At 37.9% G+C, this 19008-nt stretch overlaps 1 protein-coding gene across 15 annotated transcripts in view; it reads left to right on the top strand.

Moving 5' to 3' along the window:
• Positions 1 to 19008, top strand: part of KCNMA1 (potassium calcium-activated channel subfamily M alpha 1) — a 555223-nt gene that overhangs the window by 358067 nt on the left and 178148 nt on the right. For all 15 annotated transcript variants that reach the window (XM_080403227.1, XM_080403225.1, XM_080403230.1 and 12 more), the window contains 2 exons: positions 693 to 848; positions 13188 to 13297. In XM_080403227.1, the coding sequence (XP_080259353.1) occupies positions 693 to 848; positions 13188 to 13297 (266 nt within the window). The remainder of the gene's footprint in view (positions 1 to 692; positions 849 to 13187; positions 13298 to 19008) is intronic.

Below are 19008 nucleotides of genomic sequence, written 5' to 3'. Positions count from 1 at the left end.
TAACGTAAAGAAGGGAGACAAGCGCAAAGGCTTCTGTGTTTCCTTATGTCTATGCAAATGTACAAGGCAGATGGAAGAGAGAATCCAGTAGAGTTATGCCAATAACTGAACCATATCAATACCTAACTGACCAGTGTGTCTTGATCTGCTGTATTCTATCCTTATAAATAGCAGTCTTAGGAAAAAGGCTGAATTTTCACTAAGTCAAGTCAGGGTGGAAGGAATGAAATAGAAAAGACAGAAGATGCCATATACCTTATTAAATGACAATGCCCTATATAGGTTGCAGCTTCGCATGAGTTGTAATATAAGTTGTATCAGATTCCTGTATATTATGTGTGTGCTTTGTCTGTCAGAGAGAAGCTCAAAGTCCTGTAAAAGGAATATACAGAAGGGAAGGAAAGGTTTACAAAATGCAGTGGTTCAGGTGTGAGGATGCCCACCTGGCAGTGTGTCACAGCCAGAATATGGCTTGAGAAACAAAATATTTTCTCTATAATTAGTAAGACTGGAACATTTTTTAGCATGGCAATAAAGTGTAAAATACGTGGACTACTTAAGCGTACTCAGAAACAGTCAAGCCAGTAACAAAGAAAATCATTCACTGCTATCTCCTTCAACACCGTACTGATTTGAGGAAGTATTTCTGGTTTTTCATCTATGGGATATTTTTTTGTTTGTTTGTTTTCCAGGCCCATCTGCTAAATATCCCAAGCTGGAACTGGAAAGAAGGAGATGATGCAATCTGTCTTGCTGAGCTGAAGCTGGGTTTCATAGCCCAGAGCTGCCTGGCACCAGGCCTTTCAACCATGTTAGCCAACCTCTTCTCTATGAGGTCATTCATAAAGGTAATGTCTTGTCTCATTAGAATGTATTAGTCTGCAATTCAGTTTGTCAGAGAGTTGAGTAGAGAACATGATTCAAATATGAAACAGATAGAAACACATTAACAGATTTTGTAAGACAAAAACCTCAGTGCACACTTTACTACAAAAGTTCTCTGCTGCAAATTGGGCAAGGAGCCAGGTTCTGTCATGTTATGTTCTTATTTTTTATTCAGCAAGCATTTGGCCTTTAAATGTTGGGGTTTTTTAATCATCTTCCATTTCTAGGGAGACCTTTCTGCTGTTTTGTTTTGCTTTGTTTTAGACAAACCGCATGTTTATCTATGAGAAAAACCCCTGCTGCTAAAACAAAAAAAATATGATTTATATGTGTCCCATATAGCAACAAAGCGCCCAGAAAAAAGGACTGATCGTTTTAGTCTTTTAGCATCAAGTGGCTAGTGGAACCTCTGACTGTGAGAGTAAATAAGGAACATGTGTCAGAACTGAAGCCACTGAAGCCTGAACTTCCTACAACATCATTCATATATTTATTTCTCCTCGGTCAAAGAGCTCTTTTGGATTTAGGTGGCAAAGTTTTAACCCAGTTATTCCCAGACTTCTGTAGCAGAAGTCGTAGTTACTGAACCAAGGCCTTGGCTGCAGTGATCAGTGCTTCCTTCCGCGTGCCCTTCCGGGGCACTGATTCCAAACGTAAAGGAGGGTCGCTTTCCAATCCCATGAGTGGTATTAATGGGATGGGACACACAGGAGGGCAAGGTATGCCGTGGTCCGCTTTAATTCCATTGTGCAGGTAAACAGCAACAAAAGCTATCTAAATATCCTTCGATGGGAAAGCCAGGACTGTTCTCATAGGGGTGCACATGTCAGTGCAGGACCGTGAGTCTTCATTTACTTCTTATCAAGTCTTGAAATTCTCATAAAGGTATCCTTTGGAGACAGCAGACTCCTGTGTGTCAAAACTATTCGGGATTATTACATATAGTCAAAAAAATGCCAGTTTTCCATATAGAAACAAGCCTGGGCTCTGCATGTGCTTTGCTGTCTGTAGTTAAGATGTTTGCATCTTTACTCATGCTGTGGAAAAAAAAAAAAAAAAAGTTTTTTACATGAGTAAAGCCAAACTTAGGAACTGTCTATGACTCATCAGCATATGGTCACTTGGATATGAATCTGTTCTACTTATATCCCAAAAGAAAACTATATGTCTTATGAACTTTGTTGGTCTTGTTGGTGATTTTGGTCTCCCTCACTCTTGCCTGGTGTGGTAACCCAAGACTCTCAGGAGTCTCACACACTTGTAACAGTCATGCTAATGTATCCAAATTACTGAGTCAACCTGTTTCATCAACTTGCTCTAGACATCAGAAGTAAGCATGAAGCTTTTGCTCAGTTTCTGATTTCTAAAATCAGAAGGGATTAGTTTTGTCATAAGGAGATCCAAATATATGGGTATCTTCAGAAGCCCCAGTCTTAATTCAAGTTAATTTAATACTGAATTTAAAATTGCAGTGAGAAAACTGGAGAGATTCAGAAAGTGCTAAAGTGTATGAATGTCTGACTGTGGGGGAACCGTACCAGACACACCCACTGGTATGGCCTGGATTTGTAGTTAAAATATTTAGACAAGTTAAAAACTGCAAATGTAAAGGTAGCATTTTTCCAGAAAATGCATCTAACCACTTATGCCAGTATCTTACCTGCCTTCGATCCTATATTTTCTTGTTCTATAAGATATTCTTATAATAATTTCAGTACAATGACAGATTGGACTATCTTGCTGATGAACTCTTTTAAGCTGAAGGCTCAGCTTTGCAAGGCACTACTGAGATTACATCTGAGTGTTTCTGTATACACAGAATAAACATAAATATAGCAATGCATTTGATTTGGAGGAAGCTATCAGTGTGTGTTCTGCTTCTGTATTTGTGATTATATACAGTTATAAACAGCATAGTGTGCAGGCATACCTTATCTTGTGTTACTTCAACTTTCATCTTCAGGTGGTACTGGGAGAAAAAAATGCTGTGATATAGTGCATTGGGAGAATGCAAGACTCGGGCAGTTTTGGTTGAAAAGATCTCTGCCACTTACTGAGAGTGAAGTAAATAGTCTAGGCAAGAAAAATGCATGCTGTCATTTCCAAAGATCTCTGAGTGCATGGAAATCTAAAACAAAATAAATATGCTAAGACATATTTCTTCATGAGAATCCAACTCAATTGGCGACAACAAAAGTTTTGTTTCTTGATTTAGCTGAAAGGATGTTCTTTCTCCAAGCTGTATCCCTCTAAAACCTGTATTTGAAAGAGAAAACTATTAGTGAGTGGTGGCTGTGAATCAACGGTGTATCGTAGGAGAGGAACGGCATTGATTGGAATTGTCTTTAGAGGCCTCTATTGAAAAGAAAGATGTCCATTCCATAGAAGAATTTCCAGCCCTTTTCATTTAGAGCAGCGAATTTAAGTACTGTCAGACCTTCATAAATTCCTTGGGCAAACGTTATTAGTTGAGTCTCCCACAAGTTAGGAGATTGCCAGGAAAATGTAGTGAAACTTCTGTATTTTTTTTAAAGAAAGCTCAAAATGTGCGTTCGTTCCTCCTCCTTCGTAATGTGATTAGAAAATGATTTAATGTGCCATAATTGTTTGGTCAATCAAACACAAATGAACATGATTGATGATGACATTGCACACATTTAACTCGTTATATGTTGCTTTACAGCAAAATGATTTGTGTAAACAGTCTGCCCAGTATTAGAGGTAAAACAAACTAAGAAACCTCAAAATATTATATTTGTTCCTAATATTTTCCTTTTGCTTTCAGCGATGTAATCTCATATGGAATCTTTTATGTTCCCTTTGGCACCAAACTGAACAAAAAGAAAATCAGCTCAAAAACATTAGGGTTCTGTAAACACTTAAAGGAAGAAAGACAGATTGCACAACAAACTGTATGTTAAGGAAAAAAAAAAACCACCAACTTTACACCTGTAAGCTGTGCTTCAATAGTCCAGTCTTTTTTATAGCACAGGCTGTTATCGTTGTATTAATAAAGGAATTGAGATTCTTTATTACTTGCATGGTCTCAGAAAAAGATGGAAATACTATACTGTACTGTGATTTCTGTATTGTTTGGATTAGGAAATGTATACCAGAAGTTTACCCATATGAAAAACGTTACAAAATGTAAGTAAATGGAATAAAATGCAGAGGTGGTCAAGTGTTGTCCCTGTATACAACCATGCAAACCAATTTGAGTTAGTATTGTTATATAAATTAATAAAATGTGGAATGTGGCCCTTGAGTGTAACACAAGTCCACAAACAAATTAGTTTTGTCTTTGCTCTATTGGTAAGACAGTACACCTCATTCCAAATATGAAAAATGATTTAGAGCAGTTGCAGTTCTCTCCTAAGTTATTTTGAGAGCAGGAATGTTCTGTGGGCTCTGTTGGCAGCTGTTTCTCACACCTACACGTATGCAATGCCCACTTCTCCCACCACATTCCTTTCTAGTCAAGGCTGAAGGAGAGATGCGATATAGCCACACAGATTTACATCAGTAGGTGCTTACCTACACTGATGGAACACATCTACTGGTTTGCTATTTATTTTGGCCACATAAGCAGCCTTGGACTGTTTTAAAGTATGAGAGTAGGGTGTGCACAGTGAATTCCTTCAAATGAGGGAGAGCTTTAAAAAGAGGGTGGGGAGCCAATGCAACCTCTTGGTTTATTCTGAGGTTCTTCAGGGGGCTGCATAATAAAGCGATTACCTGATTCTCCCCACAGGATTTAGACCAAATATTAATGTAGCCTGTTACCAAAGGCTTTCTGTCTCAAAAAGGTCTGCCTGAATGTAATATTTTTAATCGCTGAGTCGAGGAATTAAAAACAGTTGTGGTTGAAAATAGTATCAGTCCTTGGGATAAAAGTATGCATGCCTTGTGCTGAAGCCTGCCATGCAGTGCATTTTTCAGGCAATCATTTGAATAGATCAACACCAGTCTGTCTTTTGTATTACAATTCGATAGAAATACTGCCCGGTTTTGTGAACTTGGAAGTATTAATAGTAGAGCCCATATGCCTTTGAGTTGAAATCCATCAAGGCCAGCATCTAAAGAAGAATTAGTTGTCATAATATTTCAAGAATACTCTCTCTGCTTTGACCTACTACAAGACTCTACATTAGTAGGGACAATGAAAAAGTGCATATATCTGCCATTTAAAATTAGAGCTAATCTTAATTAGCATATTTGATGTTTTATAAAACATACCCTTTTCATACTGCTTTTAAAAAACCATTCTTGCATACAGAAAGAACTGCGGGAAGTTGTAAAAATTTTTATATCACTAAGGATATTTGTTACCTTTGATTTAAGCAGACAATGGAATTGAGTAAAGAGGTAGTTGGTAATTTATAATACTTAAGGAAATTCAATTGGAAGACTGTAAATCGAAGAAGTTTCACTCTCTGCTAGGAATGTATGAACTTCTTTCAGCCAATTACTTGCTGTCAGATTTTGATATCCATATCAGAAGCATAATAACTCCACCAGTTTAGGTGGACTGGAAGGGCGTTGTAGATGAGTGTGAGGAAATGTTTTAAATACATTGTTTTCAATGTGCAACTTCAGCCACCAATCAAAAATATTTTGTGTGTGCTTTCTTTTTCTTCTCATCTGTGTTGTTAGAAAAATACCCACGATGAGGTGGTGAAGATAATTGTAAAACTCAGCATCAGGAGGCCCTGGAAGTGTTCTGAGCCTAGAGGGAGGCAGGAGTCCCTCTGTTAGATAGAAGTAGATGAAAACAACTTGGCAAGGGCCCAAGAAAATTTCTCCAGTGAAGATGTTATTTTCTAGGCTTTTTTTCTTTTTTTAAAGATTCCTCTACGTGGCCTTCTGGGCATCTTTGAAGAGAACATTTTATATGTATCTGAGAAAGGAAATAGGTAACAACTTCCATGTTTTTTACACAACCCTTTATTTAATCTTTTGATACAAAGCTTGTAATTTTGGAAAGACCACTCAGAATTTCTGGACTGCTTGAGCTTAGACAAAACACTGATTAATGGGACAGAATGCTGAACCAAAAAATTAGGCCGCTCAAATAAAGCAAGATCGCTTTAATAGAAATAAAGTATTCAAGGGCTGTTCTAGAGAGATAATGAATAGAATTAGCTCATTCATTTGCTGCACTTTTTGTGCGGGTTTTGTTATTCAATTAGATAGATTTGTTTATCAAAGCAAGTACATGTCTAAAATAAAAAATGGATGATCTTCCTCCAAATGTCTGAAATTATTCTCAAAGGCTTTGTAATTTTTTATGCTCTTTCCTTGGTGGTGATGAGCTGAGTCTATTTGATGCTAGGGAGCAGGCTTTAATACCTGCTTTCGTTGTGCTAGAAATGAATTTCTGTTGTGTCAGTTCCTTAACATGCCCACCATCCTCTCCCTGTTTTTCCTTGCAAAATGCAAGAGAAGTTCCGAAGTGACGCTGTAACTCTAGCATTAGTTCTATTTCTTAATACTGAGACTTAGATCTTGACGGAAGAGATTATGTAGCGTTATCGTGTTCAGTTACGCTCAATCTGTTTCATGTGACTATTTCTATCGTTACACTGAGAAGCAAATGCTATGAACAAGATCGATCAGTTGGGGCAACAGAACCTCTGATAATGACGCTGCCGGCGGGGGAGGGCTGGGTGTGTTAAAGGTTTAGGTTTTTTCCTGACAATACTAATGGTTGTGCTTGCAAGATATGCATTGTTTTTTCATATCTCTGTCACCATTTCTCACTAGGAAATGATTGTATTATGTAAGTATATTTCCCAATAACAACATTCTATCTATATACAGATAGAGGGGAGGAGAGGAGCATTGTGACTTAAAAAAAGATACAGATGAAAATTAGATTCCTTCTCTTGGGATACGTTATGTCATTTTTCAGCTATTCTTCATATAGGCTATTGAATCTCTGGGTAATTTGTTTTATGACTATCCAGGAGACAGCATTGTGGTGTAACATATTCGGGGAAAGGTAATCATGCGCTTGCAGTACTAGAGGGGACTTGGAAGAGGCAGATTCAAGTCACTATGGTAGTATGGCACACTGTGTCAGGCCCAAAGGTTACCTAAGTTTACCTTTCTTCTTCTAAACTCTTGACTTTTCTTCCTAGCTGTGATTGGAATAACTTAAAGTTTTGTTGCTATTTGTTAAAAATTCCTCTCGAGTTTATCAGGTCTCTGAAGAAAAAAATTACTTGTTACTGTTTGTACTGACACTGACAGCATCCTGAGATAACTTTTTGCTGTGACTTAGTGTCAAAGTCAAAAGAAAATGCAATGTACTTATTCCTAGTCATTTGTAGTGTGATCACATTTGTAGTGTGATAGTGACTGATTCCTTGTTGCTACATCAACCACTAATTGTGCTGTCTCGTTATCTTTCTAGAATGTTACATTTACTCATGTTGCTGCAGCATCAGCTTGAAGTGTGTTAGTTATTTAACTTCAGGGATAAAAATAACAGAACGGCCTGCAATGACTTCTCCTTAGGATCATGCAGGGATCTTGGAATTTTTATCTTTCGTAAAGACAGATGCTCATTTTCTGTGAGGGAAAGTGTGCAGAAGTGCCGTGTGTCATTGCTTGCTGATATGTTGGAGGTGTGCAGTACTTCATGAGTAAAGGAGGTCCAAATTTAAAAAGAGGGAGTAAAACTGTCTTTGATCAGTTATTGTGCCTTCATTCCACAGATAAGTTATATAAGATCTAGAGAGGCCTAGGCGTAAGGCTAAATGAAAATGGAAGTAACATGCAAGAAATGAGAAGAGGCAAAAGGGAAAAGAATAAATGATAGCAGGACTGAATAATATCAAGATTATTTCATGTTTATTTTTCCCACACTGAAGCGGTTCACTGCTGTTGTGTCTGTGTACTTGGTGTCTCCTGGTGTTCTTGTGTTGTCCCTCTGCAGCTTTTCTGCTGCGTTTTATCCTGTTCTAAGTACCAGGTGGCATTACCTTCTGCTTTAATTACTCTGCCAGCAAAGACACACCCCTTCATTCCAAAGCAGTCTTTGACTGCTTAATTATTTGCAACGTTTGTTACCAAGACAGCATTTTCCAGTAAAAAATAAAGGTTTTATCTGAGGATGGCATGCCCCATCTCTGGAAGTTTTCAAGGCCAGGTCAGATGGAGCTTTGAGCAACCTGGTGTAGTGAAAACTGCCTGTGTCAGGAGGGGTGGAACTAGATGGTCTTTAAGGGGTCGCTTCCAACCCAAACCATTTTTATGATCTGAATTCCGAACTTCTCAAACTGGCAGTTAGCCACAGAGATAACGATGAACAGGAGATCAAACCTGCTGTCTCTCTCTGGTATCAAAACTCAACTAGTCCATTTGGCTTCCTGGAACCCACAATATTTAATAAGGATAGATTTATGCTTTCTTCTGGAATGTGTTTGTTCAGCCAACAAGAAAATTTTTTCTGTGGTAAAGCTTTGCACTGAAATGAAATCTATTTTCTTTGTCTCAACGGTATTAGTATGTACTAATGTAGAAAATACGAACACCCAGATTCTGCTGTCAGCAAGCGAAGTAAGATAGACCAGAAATTATTTGCAGTAACAAAATTATCTTTAGAACTGTATAATTGCAACTACTGTAGGTTTTCTTTGTTTTTTGAGTTAAAATCAAGGTTGTTTTCATCTTTGTAAGCACAGTAATATATTCAGGTAGGCTAAAATCAATGTATAAATTTTGCTTACCAGATAAATAACTTTCATAGTTTTACTGAGTGACTGTTGTGGTAGCCCTGATCAGCGTGTCTTGAACCAAACTCACCCCAAATTCAGCTCTTTGTGCTTCTGTAAAGTTTACATAACATTTAACTATTGTGCCCATTGTTTTCAGGCAAATGACACGTGAAACATCCATTTCATAGGTGCATATGGAACAGATTATTTCATCTGTACATTAACAGTTAATTTTTGGCAACTTTCTCTTAATGTATAGATAAGTATGGATAAGTAGTGGATAAGTAAGGGTAAGTCCAGAAATGGACTGGATGACACTCAAGGTGTGGTTAAGTATGTTAAAGGAAAATAAACACAGATGATGAAGAATCAGATTTGTTTAGAGATTCAGTTTTGGAGGTCAAATGCAACAGCAGACTTTAAAATATCATCGCAAAGGCTTAAATTAGTCAAGAACACGATGAGTCCTAAATATTTTTTTTTTTTTCACTTTCAGGATTTCAAAATTAGTACCTTACTTAAATGGATTATGGGAGAAACTGATTATTTTTATCTGTGGAACTTTCCTTATTAAAACCCAGGGTAACTGCAAGACTCAAGGAAATAGAAAAGAAACATTGAATACTGGAGGTTCTTAATATAATTTTATTTCTAGCAGACCACCAAGCAGTGCCTTTCCAAAAATATGGGGCAGGTGACCACCTCTTTCTTTGAAATCACAGGGAAAATGTCATGGTTCAGGCAGAGATAAAATGCAAAGATCAACTTTAGTCTGTTATTTTCATGATATTATAATAACATTTTATAGCATCCCAAACACCAGCAATTATTTAAATTCATTAATCAACATTTCATCGTATACTAACAGAACATATCTTAAGCATTCCAGTCACATCGTGAAGGTTTGTTTAACGCTGACCAGTATCTATGAAGCTTCATCACTGGTTTGTGAATGAGATTGGCTTTTGCCAGTCCTTTCTTGGCCCTTGACTAAGGGTGAGTGCTTAAGTATAGGTCTGATCTGCAATTCCTTCCTGCAAATCAAAGCCATCTGCCTAAAGAAAAGAAAGCAAGGGAAGAAAGTAGAAAAGAGAAACACGTAATGTATTTGTATTTTTTTTTCCAACCCCAGGTGGTGTCAATCTAAGAAAAAGCCACAAAATAAACCATAAGTTACAAACATGTCTTTGCTATCATTACTCTTATTTTTCACCAAGCCTGCACTTGTATCTGTTTTCTGTATATAAAGAGTTGCTGATCAGCAACATTTGCAAGCTTCACATAAATAAAAATCTTATAAAAAAATATGGTATGACTTCTCTGTGTGTGGTGGAGAATAACACAATGCAAATCGCTTTTAGCATCCCACATGGTCTCTGAATGGTGAAACAGTTTCTGTGGAAGAAATTTCTCCTGATTGTTTGCAGCCCGCTTGTCAGGGAATGTATGATTTGGAACATCTCCATACTGCAATTTCTTCTTGCCGTTGTGTACTTCTCTAGTACTAACGTAACTGGTTCCTTGGCAGCCTGTCAACAGGAGAAGAACATTTAAAAGAAATAAATTCATTGTAATTTATATTTCACAGGTTTCTTAAAAAAATTCCAGTCCTTTTGAAGAGAGTGTGTAGTTTAACATAGGGAAATGATTGGTGAATCCCAGTTTGATAGTCAAGCTGTAAGGTAAAAATGCAAACATATAAAATACAACTCTTGCTCCTAAGCGTGTCAGAATCAGTAGAGAAGGTTCAGGTGGTTTAAGTGAGCCGTGGATCAGGCTGCTGCAGGGAAGAGGTGCTTTTAAGTTGTGAAAGAGTTTGAAAAGCTCAGCATTATCATGATTATAGCATGTCAAGACAAGCTGTGTGTGGATGTGGTATGAAAATGCTTCTTGATAAGTTAGACAATTAGCAGAGTTGTAGCTGTTATATATGGTGCTGGGACACAGCACTCCTGACATGTGCTTCTGCGACCGTGGAGGCTCAGATGTAATTCCCTTTCTGAACTCTTTAACGTGGCTGTTGCTTTATTTCATGGTAATGGATAATATAATCCTGGTTTTGCTCACTGAGCTTAGTATAGACAACAGTACGGCATCCTTCACTTTTTTTTGGTACTAGCTATCCATAAAAAGCTGGTTTGACGTGGAGTTGGTCTTGCTGTCCCTTAAAGCTTTTAAAGGTGAATTTTTTTCCTAACATGATTTAGACAGTTTTTCACAGAATATCCTGTTTAGTGGGAAGACAAGAGGTCCATATGGTTTAAGCATAGAGTAAGTGCCTGGGTTGAAGCAGGTGGAGGAGATAACCACGTTATGAGCCTAAAAGAGGAGTCTGAAAGAAGAGGTGGAAACGCTGCTAATGGGGGAGTGAGATGAAGGATGCTTAGTTAGGCACGCTCATATCGCCATTTGGATGAAGGAGCTGAAGGAAATAGAAAGCAAGATAAACAGGACATTAGCCTAGAGAAGCAGTTCTGTTGATATTGTGGGTGATGTTAGGTCACAATATGGTAGAGAAGAGAAAGAGGCAGAGACTTCTGGAACTGCGAGCAGGGAAGCAGGGATGAAGACAGCTCTCCAAAAGAGCAGAGGGGGAAAGAGGGGGGGGGGGGGGAAGTGGGAAGATGATCATTGCTGCATTTCTATGGAATTCTTATGTTGTGGGGTATTGTGAGCTTCGTGATTTGCAACTGAAGTAAGAATAGAGAATACATAACTATAATGTAAAGCTTTTAGAAAATATTAAGTGCTCAATAAAAATGGCTAAGAAGGAACAAGAAAAATCTCCTCTAGACTCTTGGGGAATTAATAGGACTCCACAAACTTTTTAGCTTTTTTTAGACAAATTGTGAAATATTTAAGAGAGATAGTCATCCAAGTCCTTCTCAGATGAGTTGGTATTTGGTACTTAAAACTTTTGGGTAGCTTTGCAAATCTCTGCCGATAGTTTTTTTTAAAAAAATACTTCCTCATTATGCTGGGTTTTTGGCCTTCACATCTCATCTCAATACTGTTCCCAATTTCTGCTCTTTAATCTGAAGACCATAGTGGGGTTACCTAAACAGTGGAACTAAGACTTTATTTTTTTGTGAAGAATAAGGTACAGTTTTAGGCATGCACTAAATTACAAGATAAGTATTTCCATAATCTGTAAAATCATATGTCTTATGTAAGAAAATTAAAGTCTCTGATCTCTCAATCTCTTTTTACTTGTTTCCTATTTACTATCTAGTCAGATAGAATCTGGTTAGTGAAAATGTGGTAATGTAAAATGTTAAAAAAAAAAAAAATATGTCACAGTATGTTTGCTAGTGTGATGTAATTTACGTTTCTTGCTGAATTTTTTAGGTACTGTATTATCATACATATAGTTTTGGTGCTGTGTACAGTTCTTGAAAATATGAATTTCTCTCTTCTCACAATTTATATAGCACAATTTGTGAAGAAATATAAAGAGATAATTACATGCAGGAACGTCCCATTGTGGTTTACATTTTTGCTCTATTTTAATGCGACCTAATAAGTAGGGAACAAACTGTTTGATGTGAAGCCTTGAGTATTTTAGGCTGCACATTTGTGGCAGTTTCCCTAGTTTGCTTAGGAAGGTTGCACTGGGAACGACAGTCAAATCTCGAACTTTGGATGAGGGCATGAATTACAATATAGAGAACTGGGATTCCAGCAGCGAACAACTTCAGCGTAGGCCATATTTCATTTCAGCTGGCTTGGTATTTGCTCTTCTGAAGTATAGTGCTATTCCTACTGATGGATACCAAGTAGCTTGATCCAGTTACCTTAATTATAGGTGTTTGATACTAATTGAAGACCTCATAGAATGTCCGAGACATAAGCTTTATAGATATGACGTGGCATCCACGGACCCCAGGGTAGCAGCTGGAAGCTAGGTGACATTGCATGTGCATCTCAGATATCACTAGAAACTTCTGCTTTGGCAAATGTATTGAGCTTTTGATGGTAGTCATGTAGCACCTCTGACTTGTTTTTCTTCATACCTTCAACAGTAAAAGATTTCTGAATTTAGCAGTAACGGTTTTCTCCAGTTGTTGTCCTAAACACTGATAACCGTTGAAATTGTTTCAGTATATGTTCCTCATACTGCCTTGTTAGTTATAGATGCAGAGAAGGGGGGGGAAAAAAGTTTAAAGGATGAGTTTTGACTGCCGATCAACTTCAAAACAATGAGAAAATAATGGTTAGAGAAACACAAATAGCAATATAATGCAACCATTTCACTAGAGAATTTTCAGAAAGAGAAAACTGAGAAACTTTTTTCCTCAAGCTCTCTACAACCTTATTTCTCCTCATGCTGAATGTGCTCGCCAAGAATTGGGTGTATTATTTTTACGTAGGATACTTGATTTACTGACTACATGTACTCTATTTATTTATTTATTTATTTGACATTCCAGGAAGTCCTGTAAAAATAAGCAATATTAGTTGCTGTAGCAGTCTAGTGGCTTATTTGTTAAAATCTGGTTCGTGTTTTAATGGTGGTTTGTAAAATTTAGAGAAAGCTTTTGGTTTCACTTAGAACTCTGCATCTCTGTTTCTGTGTTTCAGATTGAGGAGGATACGTGGCAGAAATACTACCTGGAAGGAGTTGCAAATGAAATGTATACAGAATATCTGTCTAGTGCCTTTGTGGGTTTGTCCTTCCCTGCAGTTTGTGAGTAAGTAGAAATACATATTAATGTAGATAAGTATTTTCTTCTCTCAAGTGAAATCTGAGGTTTCTGCAGGAGACCTTTTCGCTCTGCTACAGGCCTAAAGTTGCTACATCAGATGGGATCCAATAAAATAAACTTTAAAGCAATCACTGCATGGAAGTATTCAAAACATTATAATGCTTGTTTTCAGAAGAGATTTGGAATTAAGTGATTGTAAATGAAAGCATAACTGTTTTTGGTGTTGAACAAATTCATCAGCAATCCATTTAAACTGAATTCTTTACTCATGTGTGCTGTCCTATTGTTTCTTCTAATGTTTCCCATTCCTTGAATAGTGGTTGTCAGTGTCACCATCTTGGCTTATGTCCCATTCCAAGGAAACTATCATTAATTGAAACAGATGTAGTGGAGTTGTATAAGCAGTGTGGCATCCAGAGCGCTGTAGAACTGGTTGCAAAACACTTCTAACAAGTGAAATATGTCAGAAAACATATGTCTTTTCTGTAATGAGAAAGGAGGTTTTGAAGCATATAATATATAAGCGTAGTATAAGGCATGCTACAACTTTATTTCTGGAGACTGAAAATCCATATATTTGTCCTAGAATGATTCTGTGAATGAGAGATTTGTATGCACAGGGTTTCTGTGATAAATACTGTGGCCGCAAACGTAGTCAGAGTAGTTTAGCACTGTTGTATTTCCTCTTCTCTTGGCATTGTTCTTCGTTAGAGCCATGCCAACCAAAAGGTCACAACAAAGGCTGGACAGCTTTTCCTAGGGACTGTTCAGATGCTTAAAAAGAAAAAGACCCTACTCTGGAGAGTTTGATGTCTAACTAGATAACGTAGAAAAACTTCTGCACAGTCCCTTCTTAGAGGAGGAAATAAAGAAGTAAGATCTCTCATGTAAAGGAGAATGATTTTGCTTCAACTCCTTTCACTTCTCCAACCTTTTTTGACTTAAAAAAAGCATAAACATAGGGTTATGGCTTAAGAATGAAGGAGAAAGAACTGTTAGACAAATGTTATCAACTTAATAATCTGTCCTTTCCTGGGATGTAGCTATGACAGAGCCCCGTCTTCGGTTTGCCAGTAAAATGAAGGGGCTCACAATCTCTTCCTTCTCTCTGTTAACCAGACTGTGACTAGGCTCTTGAGGGACAATTACTATAATCACAAAACTTTGCCCAGATATCTTGAAACAGAAAATCTCATAATGCATTCTAGAAATATGTATTATGTTCAGAATGAATGGTAATTTGTGCTGTTTATGCTAACTACAATCATGAAAATTAAATCTCCACGCCAAACCATTGTCAAACATAGCTGAGTTTCCATACCATTTCTTAGAAACATGTGACTGAGACTGGCTGTGACACAAACCTGACATTCTTTTAATGGTACTGGTAGAGCTGAAATAAAATGATCAATAAAGAAAGGGTGTTTGTTGAGATTTGGAACCATGTCTAAGCTTTGGAGCTCTCCTCAAGCATTTGGTTATCTGGAGGCGTAATTAACTGTTTCCTAGTTTAAATTAAAGCAAAAGTTTTATATCAAAATTTCCAACAGTTTCATCACTCTATTAAATTCAGCTTAATTAAAGCATATTGAAAATTAAAATGTAGTGTTTCATATTAATGAGTTCAGTGCATGGGTGTTTGCATTACTGTAAGAATTGGCTCTTCAATTTGCAGAAGAACCGAAGGACAGCAAAATGTCCGTTGCATTGGTTTGTGAAGAGGAAATAAAATTTGTGGCCAGGCTTAGTGTGATCAACTACCCACAAAGTGTACAGACTTCGAGAACAGGTTTTGTAATTTGGATTTTCAAAATTTGTGCCATCAATGACATTTTAAAACTCCGAAGCTGAATAAAATGTGCTGCTTCCTCAGGTTATTGGCCTTGATTGCCAGTCTAGGAATGTGATTATTTGTAAATAGGCTGCCACACAGTTTGGATAACATAAGTTAAGAGAGTGCAGAAACATCTGCTCTTTCAGTGGGGATGGGATGCTCAGTATTGTTGAAGAATTTCAACCTTTTGATGTCAACACCAGGGTGAAGAATTAGATGGAAGTAGACAATAGTATCAGTCTGCAAGTTTAATTTATAACTGAGTATATGTGTGCATACTGCGTGAACATGTTCTCACCTAGGTATCTTCAATACCTGAATGTAGTTGCTATTGTTCTGTGCCCTTCAATGTTGCTGAACCAGGTGTGATGATGCTGATTGAAAGAGTAAACTAACCAAGCTGTCCCCCAACTTGTGTGGTCTTTTAGTGGGCCATCTAATATCTATTAATACAAGGCTAACCTTCACCCAGGTTCTAGGCCCACCATTCTCCATCCAAAAAATTTCCTAGTGAGGCTAGCACGTCTATGCATTGACCTAGCAGTGGGAACAGCATATCAGAGGTGTCCACTTAATATATGTTAAAGTGGGCCCATTTGCTGTTGGTTCTACTTTGGAAGTAATTAATTCAATCCAATGTTATAGCCATGTTTTAATAAAAGGCAAAATTATGTCATTATCTCTGTATTTGTGTAGCGTATTGTTGCACGGCCTATATTCCTATAGTAGTCATGAAGGTTTTCTGTATGTTTTTACAACAGACTGTTTGGGGGGCTAATCACAGTTAGAAACTTCACTGTCCTGATGAAAGAGAACTGAATTAGGCGACTGGTGGTGCTCAGCACTTGGCTGCGTTCTCTCTCCGCGTCACAACAGATTATTTCTCTTCGAGATGTATTCATAGCAGTGGCACTTCCCACTCTGAGGGCGACCCCGAATAAAGTCAGTATTTCACAGAGCAAGGACAGCATGGGCTACCTGTAACTGTCAAGTTCTTGCTTCTATCTTTGGATCTTTCTTTTCAACTAGGCTTGACTTGTCTCAGAGGGTGAGGTAAATCTTAGGCACTTTTGGACTCCTGTGGCTTATACCTACACATAATATGAACAGTGCAGTTTCTTCCTCTCTGAAGGAGTGGTGCTGGGTCAGGCCATACCTGCTCAATTAAGGGTTTTTCCCTGAACCCAGGATTTTATTCAACACCGCAGATGTGTCCCATTTTAGACTCAACAAACCTAAGCTCAGCTCAGGTAGCAACCCAGCCACAAGACAGCCTTTGGACTGACATGACTGCAGATGAAGCTTTCAGTCTTCTGACTGTGATTACAATCAGACTCCATCTGATTCTGCCAAAGATTTCTCCTGTATTGTATACTTTCCTCCAAGCACTCTCAGGCTCTCTCCTCTGGGTCCCCCCAGGAAAAGCTTGGCCACTCCACTGCCGCCACCCAGGCGATGATGTGCTAGATAGTCCCCTCAGGCACGCCTGGGAGACAGCAAGATCCAACACATGAAAACAGATGTTGTAAGGTCCCACTGTGCTCCCTAATGTCATCTCAGTGGACAACAGCCTTTGCACAAGTATGAAAAGGCTGCTTTGATAGAAAAGTGTCCCTAGGTCAGCACAGAGGCCATACGTCTTCCCACAGTTCTTTAATATGTTTGAAGGATGAAGGCGTATGTTACTGTTACCTATGCTTACGCCATGGTCTTAGATAACCTGGATTTTGCTACCCTGGGTACAAGCAATAAGTAGTACAAGCAAAATGTACAAATTCTGATTTATTTATTCAATACTGTTTATATATACCAATTATGTTTCTTCTCCATACCTAAAAAAAGCCTAAAAATACCCACTTCTATAAATCAAGCTTGGGTTTTTTGTGCTTAAAACCTTCAGTAGAGCTCTTATATGAACAGTATCCTTACTGTTCTTATTTGAACATGATCAGCTTTAATGGGAGCCAGAAAGAACAGTGGAATGACAGTTTTGTTTAGCAGAATAAGAGTACGTAAAAGTAATGAAAGACTAATATTTATGGAACTCCATAGGCAAGCAGGATGTATTCCACACTTCACAGCACTTCATTGCGTTTCAAATCAGGAACCATCTTGTAGAGCAAGACAATATTTGATGTGGTAAACACAGAGAAAAATCAATGTAGAGTTCTGTATTGACTTTTCTTACATTCAGTGTCTTCATAAGACTGACAGGTCATGAATCAAAAGCTATTAAATATTCAGCTCCCGTTCTCACTGCCATCCGGGTAATGGCAGTGGTACCCACTACTGTCGGCAGCAATTTTATTTGCTCACCTGCTCTTGATCTTGTCAGCAGCCACTGACTGGACCTGGTACAAATAATTTGTATGAAGCACTTCTGTGTGTATATACCTGTATATAGATATATATATATGTCATTGAGTGGTGTATGTCATGTTACCATGACTGACATAAGTCACTCTACACACACTGTATTATATTATATATATAATGACACACGAATCCACTAGAAAAGAGCCTGATCTTTGTCAAGGTTCACCCATATTTTCTATATGCTTTTGTATTAAAGTGTACGCTTGGTATTCTCTGCTCCCTCTGGATGTCTACTTTTCCTGCTGCCGTGAATTCCTCGTTATCCTAGCAGTGCTCCAGCCTCAGAGGTCTTTTTCCACTGTGCTAGATTTTAAAGAGTGTTTTGACTTTTTTATTGATGAATGCAAACCTTGGCCCACTTCAGTAGTTTTTTTTAAATATTATTTTAACATGTTAATTGTTTACAACTCAATCTCATAGAATTTAATAGCAGGTTTTTTTCTTTTGGTCTCTGGATGACCCCATAAGATCTTGATCTCCTAAGGAAAAGAAAAAAGGCCTTGTCCACAGCCATACGTGAATGATGTTCAAGAAAATTACTACTAAAAGGTTTGTTAAAGGGTTGTTTGTTTGTTTTTTTTTAAAAAAAAAGTTAAAGTTTAAAGACGTTTTAAAAACGTCTAAAAGCTTTCCCTGCCACTTTCCCCCCCGCCCCCACATCCATTACCCTGTTGGAGACAAGAAGCAAGTCTACAGTAACCTTCTACCAGAAGATAATTTAAAGGCTGGGGGACAAGAGCCTTTTCCGTATACTTCCCGTGATGAGCCCTCAGAGCCAAATAGCCTCTTGTCATGATGTGACGAAGTGAAAGAAAAGAGAACAAAACTTGTATATGGTATGCAGGTGCAGCAGGGAAACGGTTACTGAAGTACTAAGGTACGTCGGAAGGGTTGCCATGCCGGCGCTTTAGGCACTCTTTGTATGTACTTTCATCAGTTTCAAATCTCTCTCCAATACATCTATTGGCTTCTGACTCTGACCAAAGAAATTAAAAAGAGTATTCTGCAACATTTTAGCAGTGTTTTGCATGCACTGAACCTGGCAATGAGTATTGCTTTGTAGCCAGTGACTCCTAACTTGCAAAATACAAAATTTAGTTTAATTTTATTGCTCAGGTGGGATTAGACTGGAAAGCATACCTTGAATACGTAGGATCTCTCTATCTCTTCACAGCTGAGATTAAAGTTACAATTCTAATCTGAGCTGCCTACTTAACCAAATCTTGTCTGGTAAACTAAACTCCTCACTGGCATCGTTCACTTTTCATTAAGTTAATGATTTCATGAATTTTATGGACTTTCATGCTCAACGCCAAAGTAAAATACCTAGCAATCACAGATCTAGAAACTGCGTGATTACAGATACACATGGTACACCCGTATTTTCTTATTCTTTATTTCCAAGCTGGCCTGTTAGGGTTTCTTCTCCTTTCACAGAATGCTCAGGCTTTTTGCTGTCTTTCTCAGGTGAAAATAATAAGTCAAT

The sequence above is a fragment of the Falco punctatus genome (assembly GCF_963210335.1).
Source record: "Falco punctatus genome assembly, chromosome: 9".
NCBI classification, from domain to species: domain Eukaryota; kingdom Metazoa; phylum Chordata; class Aves; order Falconiformes; family Falconidae; genus Falco; species Falco punctatus.
Note: the sequence above shows the minus strand (reverse complement) of the source record. Positions and strands in the feature narration are given on the sequence as shown.